General features: G+C 37.8%; 2 protein-coding genes across 5 annotated transcripts; both read right to left on the bottom strand.

The window, feature by feature from the left end:
- Window positions 1–2,218: 2,218 nt before the first annotated feature.
- LOC137711428 (uncharacterized) lies at window positions 2,219–7,889 on the bottom strand. 4 transcript variants are annotated; one of them, XR_011065056.1, is made up of 10 exons: window positions 7,723–7,889; window positions 7,502–7,607; window positions 7,210–7,348; window positions 5,802–5,910; window positions 5,571–5,707; window positions 4,235–4,371; window positions 3,459–3,565; window positions 2,894–3,021; window positions 2,643–2,769; window positions 2,219–2,492 (listed from the first exon to the last, which is right to left on the bottom strand). XR_011065056.1 is itself a non-coding variant. In XM_068450668.1 (9 exons), exons 1-9 carry the CDS (start codon window positions 7,765–7,767, stop codon window positions 2,727–2,729), a joined length of 951 nt encoding a protein of 316 aa, XP_068306769.1. In that variant the 5' UTR covers window positions 7,768–7,889; the 3' UTR covers window positions 2,219–2,726. The 4 variants fall into 4 exon arrangements, 3 of the variants coding, with proteins under 3 accessions (XP_068306769.1, XP_068306771.1, XP_068306770.1); XM_068450668.1 differs by having other exon boundaries at window positions 2,219–2,769; XM_068450670.1 differs by having other exon boundaries at window positions 2,219–2,769; window positions 5,571–5,635.
- Window positions 7,890–15,130: 7,241 nt separating this feature from the next.
- Window positions 15,131–15,814, bottom strand: LOC137711253 (agamous-like MADS-box protein AGL80). The gene has a single exon (XM_068450484.1). It carries the CDS (start codon window positions 15,812–15,814, stop codon window positions 15,131–15,133), a length of 684 nt encoding a protein of 227 aa, XP_068306585.1.
- Between the last annotated feature and the right edge of the window lie 3,197 nt (window positions 15,815–19,011).

Here is a 19,011-nt window from a genome sequence, read left to right as displayed (position 1 = left end):
GAAAAGAAAAAAACACACTAACTTTGGTTCTATCAACGCTACTGGCGTCAGATAATGTGGTGGCGGCATTGGAAGATTTCATTCTCAGTGGTGATGCGATAGAACCAAATTGTTCTGTGCAATCTTCCCTTGCTTCTTGATTGTCTCGATTTTCCAAATTGTTGTAAGCCATTCGACGGTAGTGATTTGTTGGTGGTGCTGAAAAAGCAACCAAAATTTTTGCCACGTGGCTTGCTGTTTCTTTATTCGCAAGAAGAACAGGCTGGATTAGTGCCACTTTTATATCTTTTTTCGTATTTGTTGAGCAAAAAATTTAGGATAAATTACATTTTACCCTTTCAGATTTGGGGTCGATTTCAATTCCTTACAACATCTTTAAAATATTTCAATTTCATCCATTTACTATCATTTTATTTCAATTTCATACATCCTCATACATCTGTTAGAAAATCCGTTAACTAAACCGTTAAGTGATGATATGGCAAATATGAAATTCACATTTATGCTGACATGACTACCAAATTTGTGTCACGTGGCAAATTTTTTTTTATATACATTTAAAATATTATAATAATTTACCTTATTATAAAAAATAAAAATAAAAATAAAAAACCCATCTTCCCCAAGCCCTTCCCCTACCCTGCAACCTAAACGCACCATCCCCCCCCCCCCCCCCCCCCCACCCCCGCCACCAAGCCTATTCCCCATCCCCAAAACCTAGCCCATTCCCCTTCCCCAAAATTCCATCCCTCCCGCCTACCCAACCCTCCCTCCATTCTCTCTCCATGGTTGTCGCTCAAAATGCAAACCCGGATTGAAAAACCAGATATGGCGCAAGCTCTTGTTCAAGCCATCGCTTACGCCGCTGGTCTCTCCAGAGAAGATGACGGTGTTTCTCGAACTGGATGACACCTTGGTGCACGCACAGGCCGATCCACTGCTGGAGAAATTCGATTTCATATTGAGACCGAGGATCGATGGAAGTTAGGGGCGAAGAGTGGGTGCAAAGGAGAGAAGAAAGGCAGGGAATTTTAGGGGTTTTGGGAAGGTGAAAAGGCTTAGTGGCGGGGTGGGTATTAGGAAGGGGAAGGTGGGTGGGTTAATCACATTCAAGGGCAACAGTAGAGCAGCAAAAGCACGCAAACCTTCGAACCCAAGACCAAGACACACTCTCAAACCCAAGACCGAGAGGTATGATGCAGGAGCACTTTACCATCAGGGTGGGAAGAGGGTTGGTGGGAACGTGGGTGGGTGAGGGAGGGTGGGTCGGGGGGAAGATGGGTTATGGGTTTGGTTTTTTTTTTTTTCTTTCTTTCATTTTTTTTTTTTTTTTTTTTAAGAAAATTCAGGTTTTTTTTTTTAAATTAAAAAATTATTTTATTTGCCATGTGGCTGACATTTGGCAGCCACATGTCATATATGTGGTAACCACGTCAGCATTTAACAGATCAATGGATGGAAAATGTAACGGATGTATTATTTTGAAATAAAATAGTACTTAAGGTATGAAAGTGAAATGTTTTGAAGATGTTGTAAGAAATTGAAATAGACCTCAAACCTGAGGTATGAAAGTATAATTTACCCAAAAATTTATAATGGTTTGGAGTACTCCGAGCTTTTTTTAACGCTTAAATTTTAAACAACATCCAGCGTATATAGAATACCATAGAAAATGCTCAAGTTGTAACTACACATGACCTCAATATCTCATTTAGAACCAGAAGAAAGCCTCACTGTGCAATTTACTCACTTTAGTTTTGAAGGGGTTTGATTGATTTTCTTTCATTTGGATCACTTTTCTTCCTGTAGCAGATAAACACGGAGTATAACCAATCCACTCATGTTATAATACCGAGCGATTTTGAATCCCTCCCAATTACAGAACCTGGCTTTATTTTGATATGGGTGAGCTTTATTTTGAATTTTTTTAAAGGAGTGGGAGTCAAATCAATCAAGTTGTGGATGTATGGCTCTACTGTTCTAAAAATTCCCATCTAAGTGTTAACGCCACATTTATTTTCTAGGCATTTTAAAATTAAGAAAGAACGTCTAGATTGGCTCTAGTGGCCCACCTAGACGCTCGTCTAGGTCGCGATTTTCACTTAAATAGAAAATCGATAACTTTCATTTTGTATTTTATTTATTTCAATAAAATGTAAGAGACTTGTTTAATACTAGGATAACACTCATTATATACTTGTTCTTCATATTTTCAATATGTTCTAATACTATGTAATCTATATGTCAATTTATTTTGCAATTTATATATCCAATACAATTATGTATCTTTTTAAGTATAAATAGGCACTTATTTATACGATATTAATAAATTTACTTAAATTCACCTACGCCCCCGTCTAAGCCCTGCCAACCGTCTAGGCGCTGGGCTCTAGCCCACTGCCCGACTGGTGCTTAGCGTGTTTGAGAACATTGGATGGATCATTTGAATATGTGATCAACAGGAACTCCAGTGATGCCACATCCTCCATCGACTTCCAACCAAAAAGAAAAGACAATCCAATTGAATTCGTCATCCAACCAGTCAGTTAGTAATAGCAGCCCCAATATGCGGTCACACACATTCTTGGTGTCTACTTAACAGAGTGGATGTATGAAATGTATAACTGAAAATCATAACTCACTTGGTGGTCCTGAAGGCCAAGGACAAACACCGGCGTAAAAAGGAAAGGACCGTCAATATTTATCTACTCTTCAATAACAAAGAATCAGTTCTGAACAACCTCATAATTCTCCGCTCCATAAAGCCGCCTGAGAATAACAAAAAACAGGAAGAAATTGTACAATTAGGCAATTAACAGAAAAATGGGTACCAAAGACCTTAACTCCTACGCACATAAATGACACTCTTTTGACCAATTAAAATGACACTTACGCAATATCTATCAAGGATTCTGATTTAATCACAGCCTTTCCTTCTGCAAGTTCAAGGGACGAATGATGCGTTATCATTTCCCTCAGTGTGTGCTTTGTGCTTTTAATGTCATTATCCCACAAGATGCTCTGCGGTCAGAAGTTCAAGAACACGTCAGCATGCCTAGCTCCAGTCAATCATAACATGAAACACTTTGATTGCACCAAAGGGAGCAAGAAAAGAAAACGTAAAAAAGGTGGTCAAGAAGACGACCAAACACGAAGGCAAAGGACAACAGAACTCTCTTGAGCCAGAAACAATAATAAAAGATTACACCACCAAGGAGACCCAATCCCGCCAAATGCTACAGAAAGGAATTAGTCTAAACTCTATAGAAAGTTAGAAACAGAAGCCCAAAGGGCTTCCCAGAACTGAATTTCATCCCAAGCTCATAGTCTTCAAGAACTCTCTTATTTCTTTCTGTCCTTTGTGTACTTCCACAAAGAAATCCGTTAACTAGGGAAAATGACCACTAGCTAATTCCATCATGCACAACTGACAAAACACAGCACTAGGAGACACTTACCTTCCTAACATATTCCCTCTTCACGTCTTCCCATGGTAATTTACCTTTTGGACAGAAAATTGAAGCATTCCAAAGTGCTCCTCTTGCAACCATCACAGATGAAGTACCTTTAGCAATTGTGTGCACCATCAATAATCGTATTCAAGAATACACAGCACATACACGCTCCTAATCTTTAGTTCCGTTAGGGATGTGAGATTTCAAATCTAAATTTTTGGTTAAGGCTTATTCAAAATACACAAGTATAATCTTAACACTGCATAAAATTTGCATAGGAAGACAGAAGAAATATACGGATTAATTCAACTGAACCTAGGTATCTCAAATAAATTGCATATAGTATTTTTAGGGTATTCTAACTCACGTCAAGCTTACTATCAAAATGCAAACCCATCTATTACACCTTTGTATCCGAATTGAGCCTTTCTAGATTTTTCCATTTTACAGAAATTAGTGCCATTTTTACCATTTTAATGACAAAAAAAATACATAAAGTGCATGGTCACATATGTTGCAGGCTTCTAAGATACTCATGTGATAACAAATCGTATAGATTAAACCCTGACACAAATGATATAAACCCAGCTAGTATAAATAACATGAAGGCTACTTGATCTAAAATCTCAGCTCGGGTATTTCTTTAGGACCAAGATATAAGTATTGTGGTGCAAGAAAGGAAATAACAGAGGTAAGATTTTGTATCCCCAACATGAAATATGATATGGTCCTAAAGAAATTCTAATATCTTAAGATTACTTGAATAGTCTTATTGCTACCTGTAGCAACTTTGATACGCTGAAAATCTTCATACTCAAAAACATCGCCATTTGCTATAACTGGAATGGATAAGGATGCTACAACATCAGCAATTTCCCTCCACTTAGCTGGATCCCGCGGCCTATCCTCAACTTTTCTGCATTTTATTGAACAGAAACACGTTAGACCAAGAATCATGCAATTGAGACAAGAATATTGAGGTTATTTTACTTTTATAGAAGCTGGCAACAAACCCTCCTGCATTAAATAATGTTATGGAATGCAAATATTTCTTATTTCCTTTTATTTTTGGTGACTCAATATGACAGGAAAACCCTATCATCACGCAGTCTAATTTTTCCATTCTTTATAATGTGACATGCAAAGCCATAGTGTACATAGATATGCCTTTCTATTTTGTTTAACATTTGTTATATCCAACTTTGAAGCTTGTTTTTATTTCCCTCTGTTGCTACGTATATCATCCCCTCTGCTAATACACTTGTTTTTCATGACCCACTTGAAATTTATGGTTGTCAAAAAGTAGAATTAGGGTAGGCCATAAATGTTCGGTCATAAGTGTTCAGTTCAAAACGTAGGCCCTAGGTGTTCTCATTTTACTTCACTCTCACAAACTCCACAGTTGATACTTTCACTTCCTCACCTACTCCAAAAATTTCTCCTCACTTATGTTAGCAATGTCTCATCCTGAACTTCACATCCTTCTCCCACAATCCCGGAACCAAATGTTGTCAGAAGACTCAAAGCTAAAAGCACAGGACTAGAATGGTGTTAGCCTCCTAATGATGGACCCCCAACAAAAACTACCATGAAATTTCTTCTTCCTCAAATACGCGCAAATGTTATCCGCCTTTTCCTGTTCTTTTCACTAAGCATTTTTACTTTTCTTTGTTGGGCCCAATTTTATTAAGCTGTTACAACTCAAGATCTAATCACTTACATACTAACATATTAGAATGACAACCTCTACGTAGGACAGCAAAGCAGATGTAAATCTTGGGATCTAAAGGAATTTTATTTATATATTTATCCAGGACCCGAAACAAACAGTAACTGCGGGTAAGGATGGCTTGTTTGTTGGTTTCCAATGTTGTTGATATGGTGAGCTTAAATATGGTTCTATTAAAGTTCAACTATGGCTTGCATGTTACGGTTAGGAGATAATAAGGCAGGGAAATCATAACAGAAGAGATAGTTAATCAGAGTGCAATTTCATCCATTTATATAGATTCCATCCATAACCATACAGTTGGGCAAGGGCGTAATTAAAATGATAATGTAGAAATGTACTAGACAAAAAGCCAAACTTTACCAACAGGGTATATGAGAGATTACCTTCCATGGACAGCAAGAGCAGTAACTCCAGTTTTTTCAATTCTCCTAGCCAATTCAACAGTATCCTGAGATGATTTTAGTAGTCGAATCTTACAAGTTACCGGTATACTTAGGTTTCGCAATAATGTAGTCAAAATCTGAACTTAGAAAGGAAAAGAGGAAGTTAGAAATTAACTGCAAGCACTCTGCAGATGGAAAGAAAAAGAATCTTAAGTGGATAAGATTATTTACATCATGAATAAGATCTGGTTTGGTCAACAGTGCAGCACCCATTCCTCCACTCACAGAAAATGACTTTGGACAACCCATGTTTATATCCACTGCTGCGACATCTTTACACCTAAAAGAAAAAGGTCCATAAGTATACTAGCCACAGTTGAGACAAGCATTACACTGAGATGGACACAGACCCATATCACACATATGGGTGTTTTGTCCAAAATGAGTATGCAGAATCAGATTGGACATGAGAAGAAACAGATACGCAACAGGTTCCTGTGGGAAGAGAAGATACCAGACCACTGCTATATGAATGAAACCCAAACAAAGCTATAGTCACATTTTGAAAACCAATTGTAAGCTCAAACCTGATACTTTCAAAGAAACTAGATCCAAGGTTGATCCAATTCTATCCAAATCTTTGGAGGATTACCATTAAAAACAACCTTATTTATCACAAATCTTGGTAGACCTACCACGGTTATATACATTCTCCCATTTAGTCACATGCATGCATTAGTATGACAAATAAACCAGGCTCAAGCTAACAGAAACAACCCTAATAACGCTTGCATTGACTACTCATTCACACATTTAGTACTTTTTGGCACCCACATTTACTAAATAAGGTAGAATAAGGAAAAATAAAATGTGGGTGAAGTTTCCTCTCCACCTGTACAGATTTAGACCATTTCCATATCTTTACCATCAAAATGACAATCTGTTTTCTAGGTGAACAAACACAATATTTTAAAACAAAGGAATATCACTTTTTTCTTTCAAATGCATATACAATTCTCATTAATGTATCACTTTCATAAATTTCCTTAATACTACCATGTCCAACATACAACGAAATATGTGGAAGAATCAATAAATGAAAGTCAAAATCGAAACATATAACTTAGAAACATGATATAGTTATAGCATTTTTCTTCCTTTTTAAGAAAGCATGTTAACGTATAATAACTTAAGCAAAAGTTGTGCAAATACAGCTATTCGATTACTAAATGCTTTAACTTGTTGATTTATAGGCTTGTATGCTGAAATCCATGTATTCATGCAACTACATCCTGATCTACTTCAAAACTTTGCACTGTCTACACAAGTAATAAGTGATTCAATATGAACCCCAAACTCAAATAGCAAACCAATCAAGTCAACACTGAGTGTATGGAGAGCACAGGTGCATACAGTCACTTCCCATACCGATCGCGTGATCCTAATAACTTAGATTGATACCATATTGATCACAAGGCCATTGATCTAAGTTCCACAACCAAAAGACGACAGACTTTCAAGTTAAAGTTCCAACATAATAACTCTGTCTACTAGTACCTAATTACATTTTTACGATAAACACATAAAAATACTAACTTCGAAAGAAAAAGAGAACGACGCAATGCAACAATCAACTCACACGATCTCAGCAGCTTTGAGAGCCCTTACGGCATTGGAAGTACCAATCTGAAACACCACTCGATTCTTTTCCGCATCGCATGTCCTGAAAACAACACTTCCAGTACCTCTCTCCACAAAATCAACGGATCCTAATTTCTCTAAGCAACAAACATTACACAAAAATTCCCAAAATTAAGCACCCCACAACCAAAATGGTCAAATTCTTTGCTCCATAAATCTTCAGGAAACAAATATATATATATATATAGTAATTTGTGAACAAGTGAGAAAAATGAAAAAGGTTATCATACCATTGAATCTGCGGTCGCATTTGACAAGTTTATGGTCGATAATTTCTTCACCGTAGGTTATATCAGCTCCATATTCAGCAGCTAGTAATCGAAACGGCAAAGTCCCCTAGCCAATTTCAAAATTTGTACGTAAATAACATGAATTAGAAGGTTAATTTTTCACTGAAATTCAAGCAAAAAAAAAGAAAAGGAAAAAGGGTTTAGGGTTTAGAAGTACTGACGACGCGAACCATGGGAGCGAGGACAAGTTTGTTGCGGTACTCCATCTTCGTCGGCCCCGTCGGATGATTGGATGGTCTGGATGGCCTTGACCAGGAGAGGAGACCCTGCTTCTCTTTGCAGGAGAATCCGGAGGACCAAATTTGATAAGTGCGCCGTTTAAAACACAATCTTCCCCCGAATTATTCATTTTCTAAAATTATTCTTTTTGTTTTTAATATATAAATATATTTCATTATTTCTTATTGTCCAAAATATTATAGGTAAATTACAGTTTACCATCTCAGGTGTAGAGTCTATTGTAACCTCATACAACGTCTTTAAAACATTTTACTTTCATTTCTCAAGTACTATTTTATTTCAATATAATACATTCGTTACATTTTTCATCCATTGATCTGTCAAGAGTTGACATGACTGCCACATTTGTGCAACATGGTAATTTTTTTTATTCATTAAAATATTATAATAATTTACCCAATTAAAAAAATTTAAAAAAAACCTATCTTCTTCCCAAAGCCCTTCCCTTTCCCTACAACCCAAACACCTTATCCCACCCCATCCCCTGCAACCCCCATCCCCCCCACCCCACCTCCCTTCCCACCTATTAAGGGTAGTAACGTAAAATGATGCTGAGTAGTGTTGTTAGAGTTGTTGTGAGAAGTTTGCCATACCTTACTTAGTCAATAAGGTAGGTACTTATCCTATATGTAAATGATGGTATATATACCGAAGTGTAACATTATTCAAGTAATGAAAACATACAACTTCATTTCTCTCTTCTCTTTTTATCTTTCTTATTGAATTTTTCTCTAGATTCTAACATGGTATCTATCATCGGTGTCTAACGACCTCTGACGATCTTTCGTCTCCCTGCGTTCTCTATGGTCTCTCTTCTTGATTTTCTACACTACTAACAATGGCAGTGTCTCCTTCACCTCTCTCTGATTCTACATCACAGCCATCTCCTGCAAATTCTTTAGCCCCAAATTCGTGCCCTAATTCGATCAATTCTTCGATCACAATTCAGAACATTGGCTCGCTGGTCCCGATCAAACCGACAACTACAAATTGGATCACCTAGAGTGCTTTATTTGCATCGATCTTTCGTCGGTATAATCTCATTGGACTAATTGATGGTTCCATGGTGGCGCCGCCTAAGTATCTTCTTGATTCTTCAGGAAATTGCACTTCGACTATGAATCCTTAATATGTAACGTGGTTTGAGAACAATCAGAACATTCTGATCTGGATCAATTCCACACTATCGGATTCTCCGATCCCTTACACTGTTGGTGTTACCTCTGCTCGTGATCTATGGGCAAAATTGGAGTATCGCCTTGCGACATTATCTCAATCCCACATTCATGAACTTTGTTCTCACCTTCGAACAATTGCTAAAGGCGATTTCACTGCGACTACTTATCTTCAACAAATTGAAGAAATCGTTGATGCTCTTACGACTGCTGGTGCTCCGATTGATGATTCGAAACTCATCTATGTTATTCTTCAAGGATTACCGCCTGAATATGATGCTTTTGTTGATACTATTTAGTTTCGTCGTGGTTCAACCACTATTGATGAGTTACACGGCTTGCTGCTCAGTAAGGATATTTAATTGGCAAATCACAAGAAGGTTTCTCCATCAACACCATTTTAAGCTTATAATTCCTCTGTCGGCATTCTTCCTACACCACTCGGTGACTCCAATTCTCAGGCGTATTATGTTCAACAGAGCTCCAATTTCAATTCTTCACAAGGACGTGGCATGGATTGAAATTTTTCTAACCCTAGAAATTTTCAGCATCGCCACAATAACTCTCGATCCTACAATTCTCGCCAGAATTTCTCCCGTCCCGGTCAACAGAAGAATAATCGTGGCTCCATATCCAATTTCAATAATTTCAACAGAAGAAATTCATGTCAAATTTGTCGTCAATTTGATCATGAGACTATTGATTGTCCGCATCATGTGAATCCTAGTTATGGCAACAAGAATTCACAGACAGCATTTCATGCACACACTTCTTCCACTGCTCCAACATGGCTTCTTGATATTGGTGCCAATTCTCATATGACCAATTCTTACACAAATCTTGAAAGTCCTGAATCCTACAATGGTCCTGAGCAGGTCTATATTGGCGATGGCAAAGGTTTACCTATTACTCACTCTGGTTCTTCTAGTCTTCATACTTCTACTCATACATTTGATTTGAACAATGTGCTGCATGTTCCTGATTTGAAACAAGATTTGATTTCTGCAAATCGATTTATAGTTGATAATTGGTGCTCCATTCATCTATATCCCTTTCACTTCATTGTGAAGGATCTCACTTCGGGGAATGAGCCTTTTAAAGGCCCTGTCAAAGCTAGATTTTATCCTTTTCTGGCATCTTCTGTTGCTAACCATCATCATGCTTATGTGGCCAGTACTAAAGTTTCTCAGGGCATCTGGCATCAACTTTTAGGCCATCCCTCATTCAAGATTTTAAATAAATTAACTTCAAAGTCTAATATCTCTCTTTCAGATAGGATCAATAAAGTTGTGTGCTCCAGTTGTGCTTTGGTAAATGTTCTCGAAAATCATTTACCTATGTTTCTTGTAACGTAAGCAAACCTCTTGAGCTATTGCACATTGATGTATGGGGTCCTGCACCCATTTCTTCTGTTAATGGATATCGGTATTATCTTCTATTGGTTGATGATTTTACCAAGTATTCTTGGTTCTTTCCATTGAAGTACAAATCTGAAGTTTTCAGTACATTTGTTCATTTCAAATCTGTGGTTGAAAACATGTTGGGATTCTAGGTTATTACTGTGCGATCTGACTCTGGTGGTGAATTTGTCAATAACAACTTCTCTGATTTCTTTAAAACACATGGGATCTCTCATCAACTCTAATGCCTTTATACTCCAGAACAAAATGGTTGTGCTGAAAGAAAGCACAGGCATTTGGTTGAAACTGCCCGGACTATTCTTGCAACATCTTAAGTTCCTCACATCTATTGGGTTGAAACATGTTCAACAACACTTAATCTCATCAATCGAACGCCCACTGCTGGTAAACCATCTCCTTGGGAACTATTATTTCATAAACCACCAGATTACACAACTCTTAAGGTCTTTGGTTGAAGGTTTTTCCTTGGTTAAAACCTTACACATCCTCTAAGCTTGATCCTAAAAGCAAACCTTGTGTATTTTTGGGATATAGCCTCAATCATAAAGGCTATAGATGTTTGGATGCTCACACTAGAAAACTTTATATTTCCAGACATGTAATCTTTGATGAACACACATTTCCATTTCATCATCACCAATCCACTGTGAATCATTTTCCTCCAATTCAACCTATTTCCAATTCCCCATCCATCCCAACCTCATTAACTTTCACACATTCCTTTAATCCTTTTTCATCATCTGTTTTATTAAACCCACCCCCACAATCCAATCCCTTACCTACTTTGCTTACTCCTTCACTCTCATATTCCTTACCTCACTCCTTACCTATTCACCCTCCTCCTCCTATAACTAATATTCATCATATGACAACTAGGTCTAAGTCTGGTATTTTCAAACCTAAGGCTCTTTTAGCAACCAAACATCCTCTCCCATCTCATCTATCTCTTGATTACACACTTTCCACATATCTTCAAGCATCTAAACACTTGCACTGGAGGCAAGCTATACAGGAAGAGTTCAATGCTCTACTTCAAACTAGTACATAGTCTTTGGTACCTCATGATTCCTCTCAAAACTTGGTAGGGTGTAAATGGGTTTTTTGTATTAAAAGAAAGCCTGATGGTTTAATTGACAAGTACAAAGCTCGTCTTGTTGCTAAAGGATTTCATCAGCAACAAGGTCTGGATTATAATGAAACCTTCAGTCCGGTTGCAAAACCTATTACCATTCACCTTCTCTTAACTCTAGCAGCTAAATTTGATTGGTTCATCAATTAGTTTGATGTTAGTAATGCATTTCTTCATGGTAATCTCACTGAGTCTGTTTTCATGGTTCAAACTCCCGGGTTTGAAGATCTTGCTCAACCACATCATGTTTGTAAATTGCACAAGTTGTTGTATGGCCTCAAACAGACTCCCCGAGCTTGGTATGCCAAGTTAACAGCTGCATTACACTCTATTGGATTATTTGGCTCCTAAAATGACCATTCTTTATTGGTCAAGAAAGATGCTTCAGTGGTATATGTCTTAGTGCATGTTGATGATATTTTAGTTACTGGACCAGATTCTGCAGCATGTAAAACTGTGATTTCTCAACTCTGTGAGTTATTTCTTGTTAAGGATTTGGGATCACTTCATTACTTTTTAGGCATTAAGGTCAAGAGATCTTCCAAGGGTATATTCATCTCTCAAACTAAATATATTTTGGATCTTCTCAAGAAGGCACAAATGGAGGGTGCTAAACCATGTGTCACTCCATTAAGCACAACTAAATTGGATCACTCTTCTCCATTACTGTCCAATCCAGAAGAATACATATCCTTAGTTGGAGGGCTTCAATACTTAACCTAGACTCCACTAGACTTGTCTTTTGTAGTAAATCTCGTCTGTCGGTTCATGCAATGTCCACGAGAATCTCATTTCCAGGCTGTCAAACGCATTTTCAGATATTTGAAGGGCACTATTTCCCTTGGTCTCTGGTTTCCAAAATGCTTTGCACCTCTCAGTATTCATAGTTTTTCATATGCAGATCAGCGATCCACAGGTGGTTTCTATATTTTTCTGGGTGATTCACTTATAAGTTAGAGTGCCAAGAAACAACCTACCGTGGCTAGATCATCAACTGAAGCGGAATACCTATCTTTAGCTACCACTGCTGCTGAGTTAACTTGGATTTGCAAATTGTTAGTTGATATTGGTCTTGTTCTTCCTTGTCCTCCTAAACTTTGGTGTGACAACATATCTGCTATTTCTCTTGCTAAGAATCCCCTTTTTCATGCTCAAACCAAGCATGTGGAGATTGACCACCACTTCATTCGGGAGAAAGTCTTGGCAAATTCTATCACAATGCAATTTGTCTGTACAAAGGATCAAACTGCAAATATTTGCACTAAAGCATTATCCAAGGATCGGTTCCTTCTTCTCTGAGACAAACTTTCTCTTCGGCTACCTCAACTTAGTTTGAAGGGGGATATTAAGGGTAGTAATGTAAAATGATGCTAAGTAGTGTTGTTAGAGTTGTTGTGAGAAGTTTTCCATACCTTACTTAGTCAATAAGGTAGGTAGTTATCCTATATGTAAATGATGGTATATATACCAAAATGTAACATTATTCAAGTAATGAAAACATACAACTTCATTTCTCTCTTTTCTCTCTCTATCTTTCTTATTGAATCTCTCTTTAGATTCTAACACCACCCCCATAAACCCATTTCCCAGAAACCCCTTCGCTCATTCATTTCTCCCAACAAAACCACCACACACCCCCATTTTTGATTCCTGAAAGCTTGAGCCTCCATCAATGGCGATTGCATCTCCATCCCTTTCGACCTTCTCCGCCTCCTTCTACTGCACCTTCACTTGCATCCTTTCCATTTTCTTCTGCTGCTGGAGGCTTAGTCTCACCGGACAATGGCGACCTCCAATAGGACCTCTTCCACGGCTTCTCGCAGCAGCATTGCCGAAGAGGATCGTTGGTGTTTGTCATGCTGCTTGTGGATTCTGTGGGGTCACGAGGCGTAGTCCAAAGGCCCAAGACCATGTTTCAATCGTTGAAGGGGGAGGTGGGGGTGGGTTTTTGGATGAGAGGGGAGGTGAAGAGAGTGGAGGAGAGGGAAGTGGTCGGGGGAATGGGTTTTTGTGTTTTTAGTTTTTTTTTTTTAATTGGGTAAATTATTATAATATTTTAAATGAATAAAAAAAATTATTTTTTTGCCACGTGGCATAAATTTGGCAACCACGTGGCATAAATGTGGTAGTCACGTCAGCTCTTAACGAATTAATAGATGAAAAATGTAACGGATGTATTATATTGAAATAAAATAGTACTGGAGGTATGAAAGTGAAATTTTCTAAAGATGTTGTATGAGGTTGCAATAGACCCCAAACCTGAGGTGGTAAAGTGTAATTTACCCAAATATTATTCATTGTTTTATTTTGGTCCAGAGTATTAGGGCTTTTTACATTTAAGCCCCTTCATAAGGCAATAGACCCCAAATCTAAGGTGGTAAAGTGTAATTTACCCAAATATTATTCATTGTTTTATTTTGGTCCAGAGTATTAGGGCTGTTTACATTTAAGCCACTTCATAAGGCATTCCTACTCTAATACTTTGGAAAAATTAATTGCCTTTGTAACGGGAAAGATATTAGAAATATTATGAGTTTTGATATGTAAGCTCTTGACTGCTTAGAACTCAATGATTGATAGAAGCATGGAGTTTTCCTTATGTTTTTAATTTATTTTGATGGCGCAACTGTTACTCGCAAGAATGTATTTATCTCATTATGAGGTTGTTCATTTGTCCCGCAGCTCATGTCGTCCTATTCTGCTCTAACTAAGATAAGTAAGTTTCACTTCTATCTAATAGAACATGAGAATCTTTGCCCTTGGCTTCTCAAATTTTCCATGTTATCCTCATTTAATAAATTTCTAGTCTCTTGTCATCTTCTTAATTAAGAGCATTTGTTGAGTTTTTAAAATGTTAACCCAAGATAAATTTACAAAATATATGATGTGTTACCAATAGAAAATAAACTTGTTAGTCAACACCAAAATAATAATACGATCATCAACAATCACATCATATGATTACAAAATTATTTTAAAAAGTTGGTTTCTAGCATTACCCAGTTGAAAAAAGAAAAAAAAATCCAAGGGATGAACTGCTTATTTTATTAGTAGCGAAGAAATTGGATCCATGACGTAAAAATTACTGAAATTAAATAAAAAACAACATCCTTCTAGTCTACATACTTAAAAAATAAATAAATAAAAACAAAAACAAAAAACAAAAAAGTCTCCCTGTGGTTGATCTCAAAAGAAACCTGCGTAAAAGAAATGACATAATTATTAAAAAAAAAAACTACAAAATTAACTCCTTGTGTAGTTCATATCACAAGAAAACTGAACAGTACGCCGACGTTCAATGAACTGCTTATTTTATTAGTAGCGAAGAAATTGGATCCATGACGTAAAAATTACTGAAATTAAATAAAAACAACATCCTTCTAGTCTACATACTTATAAAATAAATAAATAAATAAAAACAAAAACAAAAAACAAAAAAGTCTCCCTGTGGTTGATCTCAAAAGAAACCTGCGTAAAAGAAATGACATAATTATTAAAAAAAAAACTACAAAATTAACTCCCTGTGTAGTTCATATCACAAGAAAACTGAACAGTACGCCGACGTTCAAGGGTGAAATGGATTAGACCACATAACATGGTGGTTCTAACTCCCAAACTGCAGAAATTTGTCCCCAGTGTTTGCTCCAAGGCCCGCCATCTGCTCTTGCGGCTGCTGGTCTTGTGGAGTCATTATCTCCATCGGTGCAGCCGACTGAGCTTGTTGCATGTGCATTATTCTGCCACTAGTCGCTGGTGGTGGTGGTGGTGGTGGTGTTGGTACTACTTGGACATGATTGTTCTCGTTTTGAGCCAGCTCTTCCTGCACTTTCTTCACTTTTCTGTTTATCTCCTCCACTTTGTGGTCAACCACCCACCCTAGGTCATTCAGATCCCCCATATTCAGATCTTGCAGGGACCTCTCAGTTAGACACTGACTCATCAGGATTGACATTTCTTTCTCCCGATTCTCCTTCTTCTGTTTCCTCAGCTGGTCCTTTGCCTTCTCGATCTGCTGCCTCAGAAAAGCCTCCATGTTCAGCTGCTTTTTGGTCTGCTCCATTGACGGCATTGTCCTAAACTTGGCGTATGTGCTTTGTACTCCCGAAGGAGATGGCCAAACCTCAGGCTGAGTATCGTTCTGTCCGTAAACGACAGCACAGGCCTCAACATCACAAAGGGTAGTGATTTCACTCATCTTTTTCATGAAACCCTTCTTTCTTTTTTTGAATGTTAGTTTTCGAGTCGGGTGGTTTTGGATGTAGGCAAGCTTCACCTTCTTTCGAGACATGGTGGCTAGCTAGGGCACAAGTACGTGCCCTAGGGTTTGCTTAAGGAGGAGCTCTACAGTTTGCTTAATTGCTTGCCTAACCCCAACTCCACTGACCGGTATTTATACTACTTGCAAGGAACCTCCTCATAAATTTTCTTAGATTTACTCCACGTTAGAAAGTTAATGCTCTTAGGTTGCATGATATACAAAAATCAGTAGAGACCATTTTGATATATATACATTGGATGTGAAATTTATGACTGCCAACAAATTTACAATGTGAAATTTGGTGGAGGGAATCATATTAGCAAATTAGCAAATTAAATTAAGAAAAAATTGTAAAACGTGAGTTTGTTGGATGAGTATTTGATATTATCCACCCTTGGTTTTATATGGAAGCCTTTTCTATTAGTTTCCATGCATGCATGAATATTCATGAATCTGGACATAGATTTTTTCGTGGCTCATTCATTTATTGAAAGAATATTATTATGTCTAACTTTGGTAATTATCATTAACAAGGTAAATCTATCACCCTCTTTCTTGTTGATAAGGATGAGAGTTCAATTACAAAGAACACAACAACATACTTATACCAATAACTATTCTAAAAATCCCCGCCTAGTGCCGGCTAGGCGCTAGGTGATTGGTCACCGTCCCGATTAATGCATAGGCGTTTGAAAATTTAGAAAGGGCGCTTAGACCTACTGAAGCGCCCGCTTAAACCGCCTAGGCACCTGCCTAGCCCATCCAAGCACGCCTAGACACCCACCTACGTTGCAATTCACTTAGACAGAAAATAGATAACTTTCATTTTGCATTATTTTTTTAATACGTTGTAAGAAACTTATTGAATACTAAAATAAACACAAATTATATGCTTGTTCCCCATCTTTTCATTATATTTCAATACTTCATAATATATATGTCATTCTATTTTATAATTTATGCTGTAATTATATATATTTTAAGTATAAACAGACACTTATTTACACAAAATATAACAGATTTACTTAAATCTGCCTAGACGCCCGCCTAGGCACCTAAGCGCTAAGCCCCAACCCATTGCCCAACTAGCGCCTAACGTCTTTTAAAACCTTATTAACAAACAAATATAAAAACGTTATTTTGATGCAAACTGTCTCTAAAATACAAGTTTGTGAATAAGTAGCCAAGATTAGTAATAGCACCACAAGAATATTGACTAATTCTCAAAAAATGTGGCAGCGTGAAAACCGATCGGAAGCTGAGTGCAAAATAGCAGATAATGTTAGAAATAATTAATTTAAGCCTCAAAGAAATTGAGCAACGATCATTCTTTTTTAGAAATTTGTTTTGTTATGTCACTTCTCTCTAATGATTCTCTCTTTTGTTAACTTGCAAAACCTTAAAACATATCTTTGGATTTTTTTTAATAACAAAAAGTTCTTTTGGTAACCATTGGATTTGACCTCAAGGGTGGAGATAAATTGACATGCTTTTCATGTGTGTTTTTTTTTTTTTTTTTTTGAAGAAGGACGATATATATTTCATAAAGCCAGAAGGCTAACGAGTACAAGGTAGAGAAACATCCTCTAAAAGAAGATCACTAAGTATAAGAGGAGGTTCATTGAACCAAGTAAAATCCCCTCCAGTATGGAGGGCATAACGAGCCAGTCGGTGTGCTACCGAATTTGCTTGACGGCGGATGTGGGCAACAGAAGCTTCAGCGATCAGAGTCAGCAAGAACTTGACGTCTTCAATGATAGGTCCCATGGGAGACCGATTCACCGAGGATTCCAACACTGCCGAAACGATCTGAAGCGCATCACTCTCGATATCCATCTTGATTAAACCCCTCTCAACCACCAGTTCAAGATCCATTCTTAAGGCCAAGGCTTCTACCTGTGCCGGAGCAAACACTACCTCAAGCACACGGGTAGCCGCACCAACAAAGATTCCTTCAGCATTTCTAATGATAATCCCTACACCACCAATGCAATGCTCCTTGTCGCAAGCCCCATCGACATTTAGCTTCATTCTACCAGACGGAGGGCAGAACCCCGAGGGGGAGCCCCCAGATTATTTGGTTGGGAGGGAGAGCAAGTCACCCGTAGGAAGTCTTGTCACCAATCCACGGCTCAACTCATAACCGTTCGAGGGTCCGGACTCGGAGTCTTACTCCACAGCTTTGAATTTCTTGCCGTCCAAATAGCCCAAAGAAGCATAAGGACACACTCAAAATCTGTCCGCTTAGAATTCTGCACCACAGTTAAAGCCCATTCCTTGAGGGAGCCACTGTTCCGGTGCGGAAGCCGGCAAGATAATGGTGCTGCTCATCACACGCCAACAGTAAAAGGGCACTCCATCATGAGATGGTAAGTCGATTCCAGTGCTGAATCACATAGAATACACATCTAGTCTGTTGGAACTCTCCGCTGACGGAGGTTGTCAGTCGTTGGGACGATATCCGAAATGATTCTCCATGCCATCATCTTCACTTTGGGAGGAACATTGACCTGCCATAAATTATTGCACATAGTAGAAAATGGGCTAGTAGAGGATGAGGAAGATGCCGAGAGGGCGGGAGGGAGGATCCACAGCCGAGCCACATGATAGGCACTTTTAACAGTAAATTTGCCCTTCTTATCAAAATGCCATATGAGGTTATCACTTTTCATGTCTTAATCGTAACCAATGATATAAAATCTAATGGTGAATAATTATGAATCCTTTGTTACCTGCAGGTGGCCATTATACTTGCATGTTAAATAGCTCAACGAAACACGAGTTAATTAACAGAAGACATCGTAAAACGAGCGACATTGATCAAAATACCATATTGAACTACAAGGCCATTGATCTAAGCTTCACAACCAAAAGACGAAAGACTATCAAGTTAAAGTTGCAACATATTAACTCTGTCCACTAGTACCTAATTACGTTTTTAAGATAACAATTATGCAATGCAACAATCTACTTACACGATCTCAGCAGCTTCGAGAGCCCTTAATTACGGCATTGGAAATTTGGAAGTACCAATCTGAAACACCACTCGATTCTTTTCCTCATCGCACATCCTGAAAACTACACTTCCAGTACCTGTCTCCACAACAAAATCAACGGATCCTAATTTCTCTGTGCAACAAACAACGTACAAAACGTCCCAAAATTAAGCACTGGATCCAGAACAATAAATCTCCAGGAAACAAATATTTATATATATACATATGCTT

This window comes from Pyrus communis, chromosome 12 (assembly GCF_963583255.1).
Source record: "Pyrus communis chromosome 12, drPyrComm1.1, whole genome shotgun sequence".
Taxonomy (NCBI): Eukaryota; Viridiplantae; Streptophyta; class Magnoliopsida; order Rosales; family Rosaceae; genus Pyrus; species Pyrus communis.
Note: the sequence above shows the minus strand (reverse complement) of the source record. Positions and strands in the feature narration are given on the sequence as shown.

Bases quoted from the DNA above. Each gene is read 5' to 3' on its own strand.
- LOC137711428 (XM_068450668.1), bottom strand. From the start codon at position 7,767: ATGGAGTACCGCAACAAACTTGTCCTCGCTCCCATGGTTCGCGTC. The intron at 7,349-7,501 runs GTATGATAACCT...TTTGTTGCTTAG, and splicing joins ATGCGACCGCAGATTCAATG to AGAAATTAGGATCCGTTGAT. The intron at 5,911-7,209 runs GTGAGTTGATTG...TTTTTCTTTTAG, and splicing joins CTCAAAGCTGCTGAGATCGT to GTGTAAAGATGTCGCAGCAG.
- LOC137711253 (XM_068450484.1), bottom strand. From the start codon at position 15,814: ATGTCTCGAAAGAAGGTGAAGCTTGCCTACATCCAAAACCACCCGACT.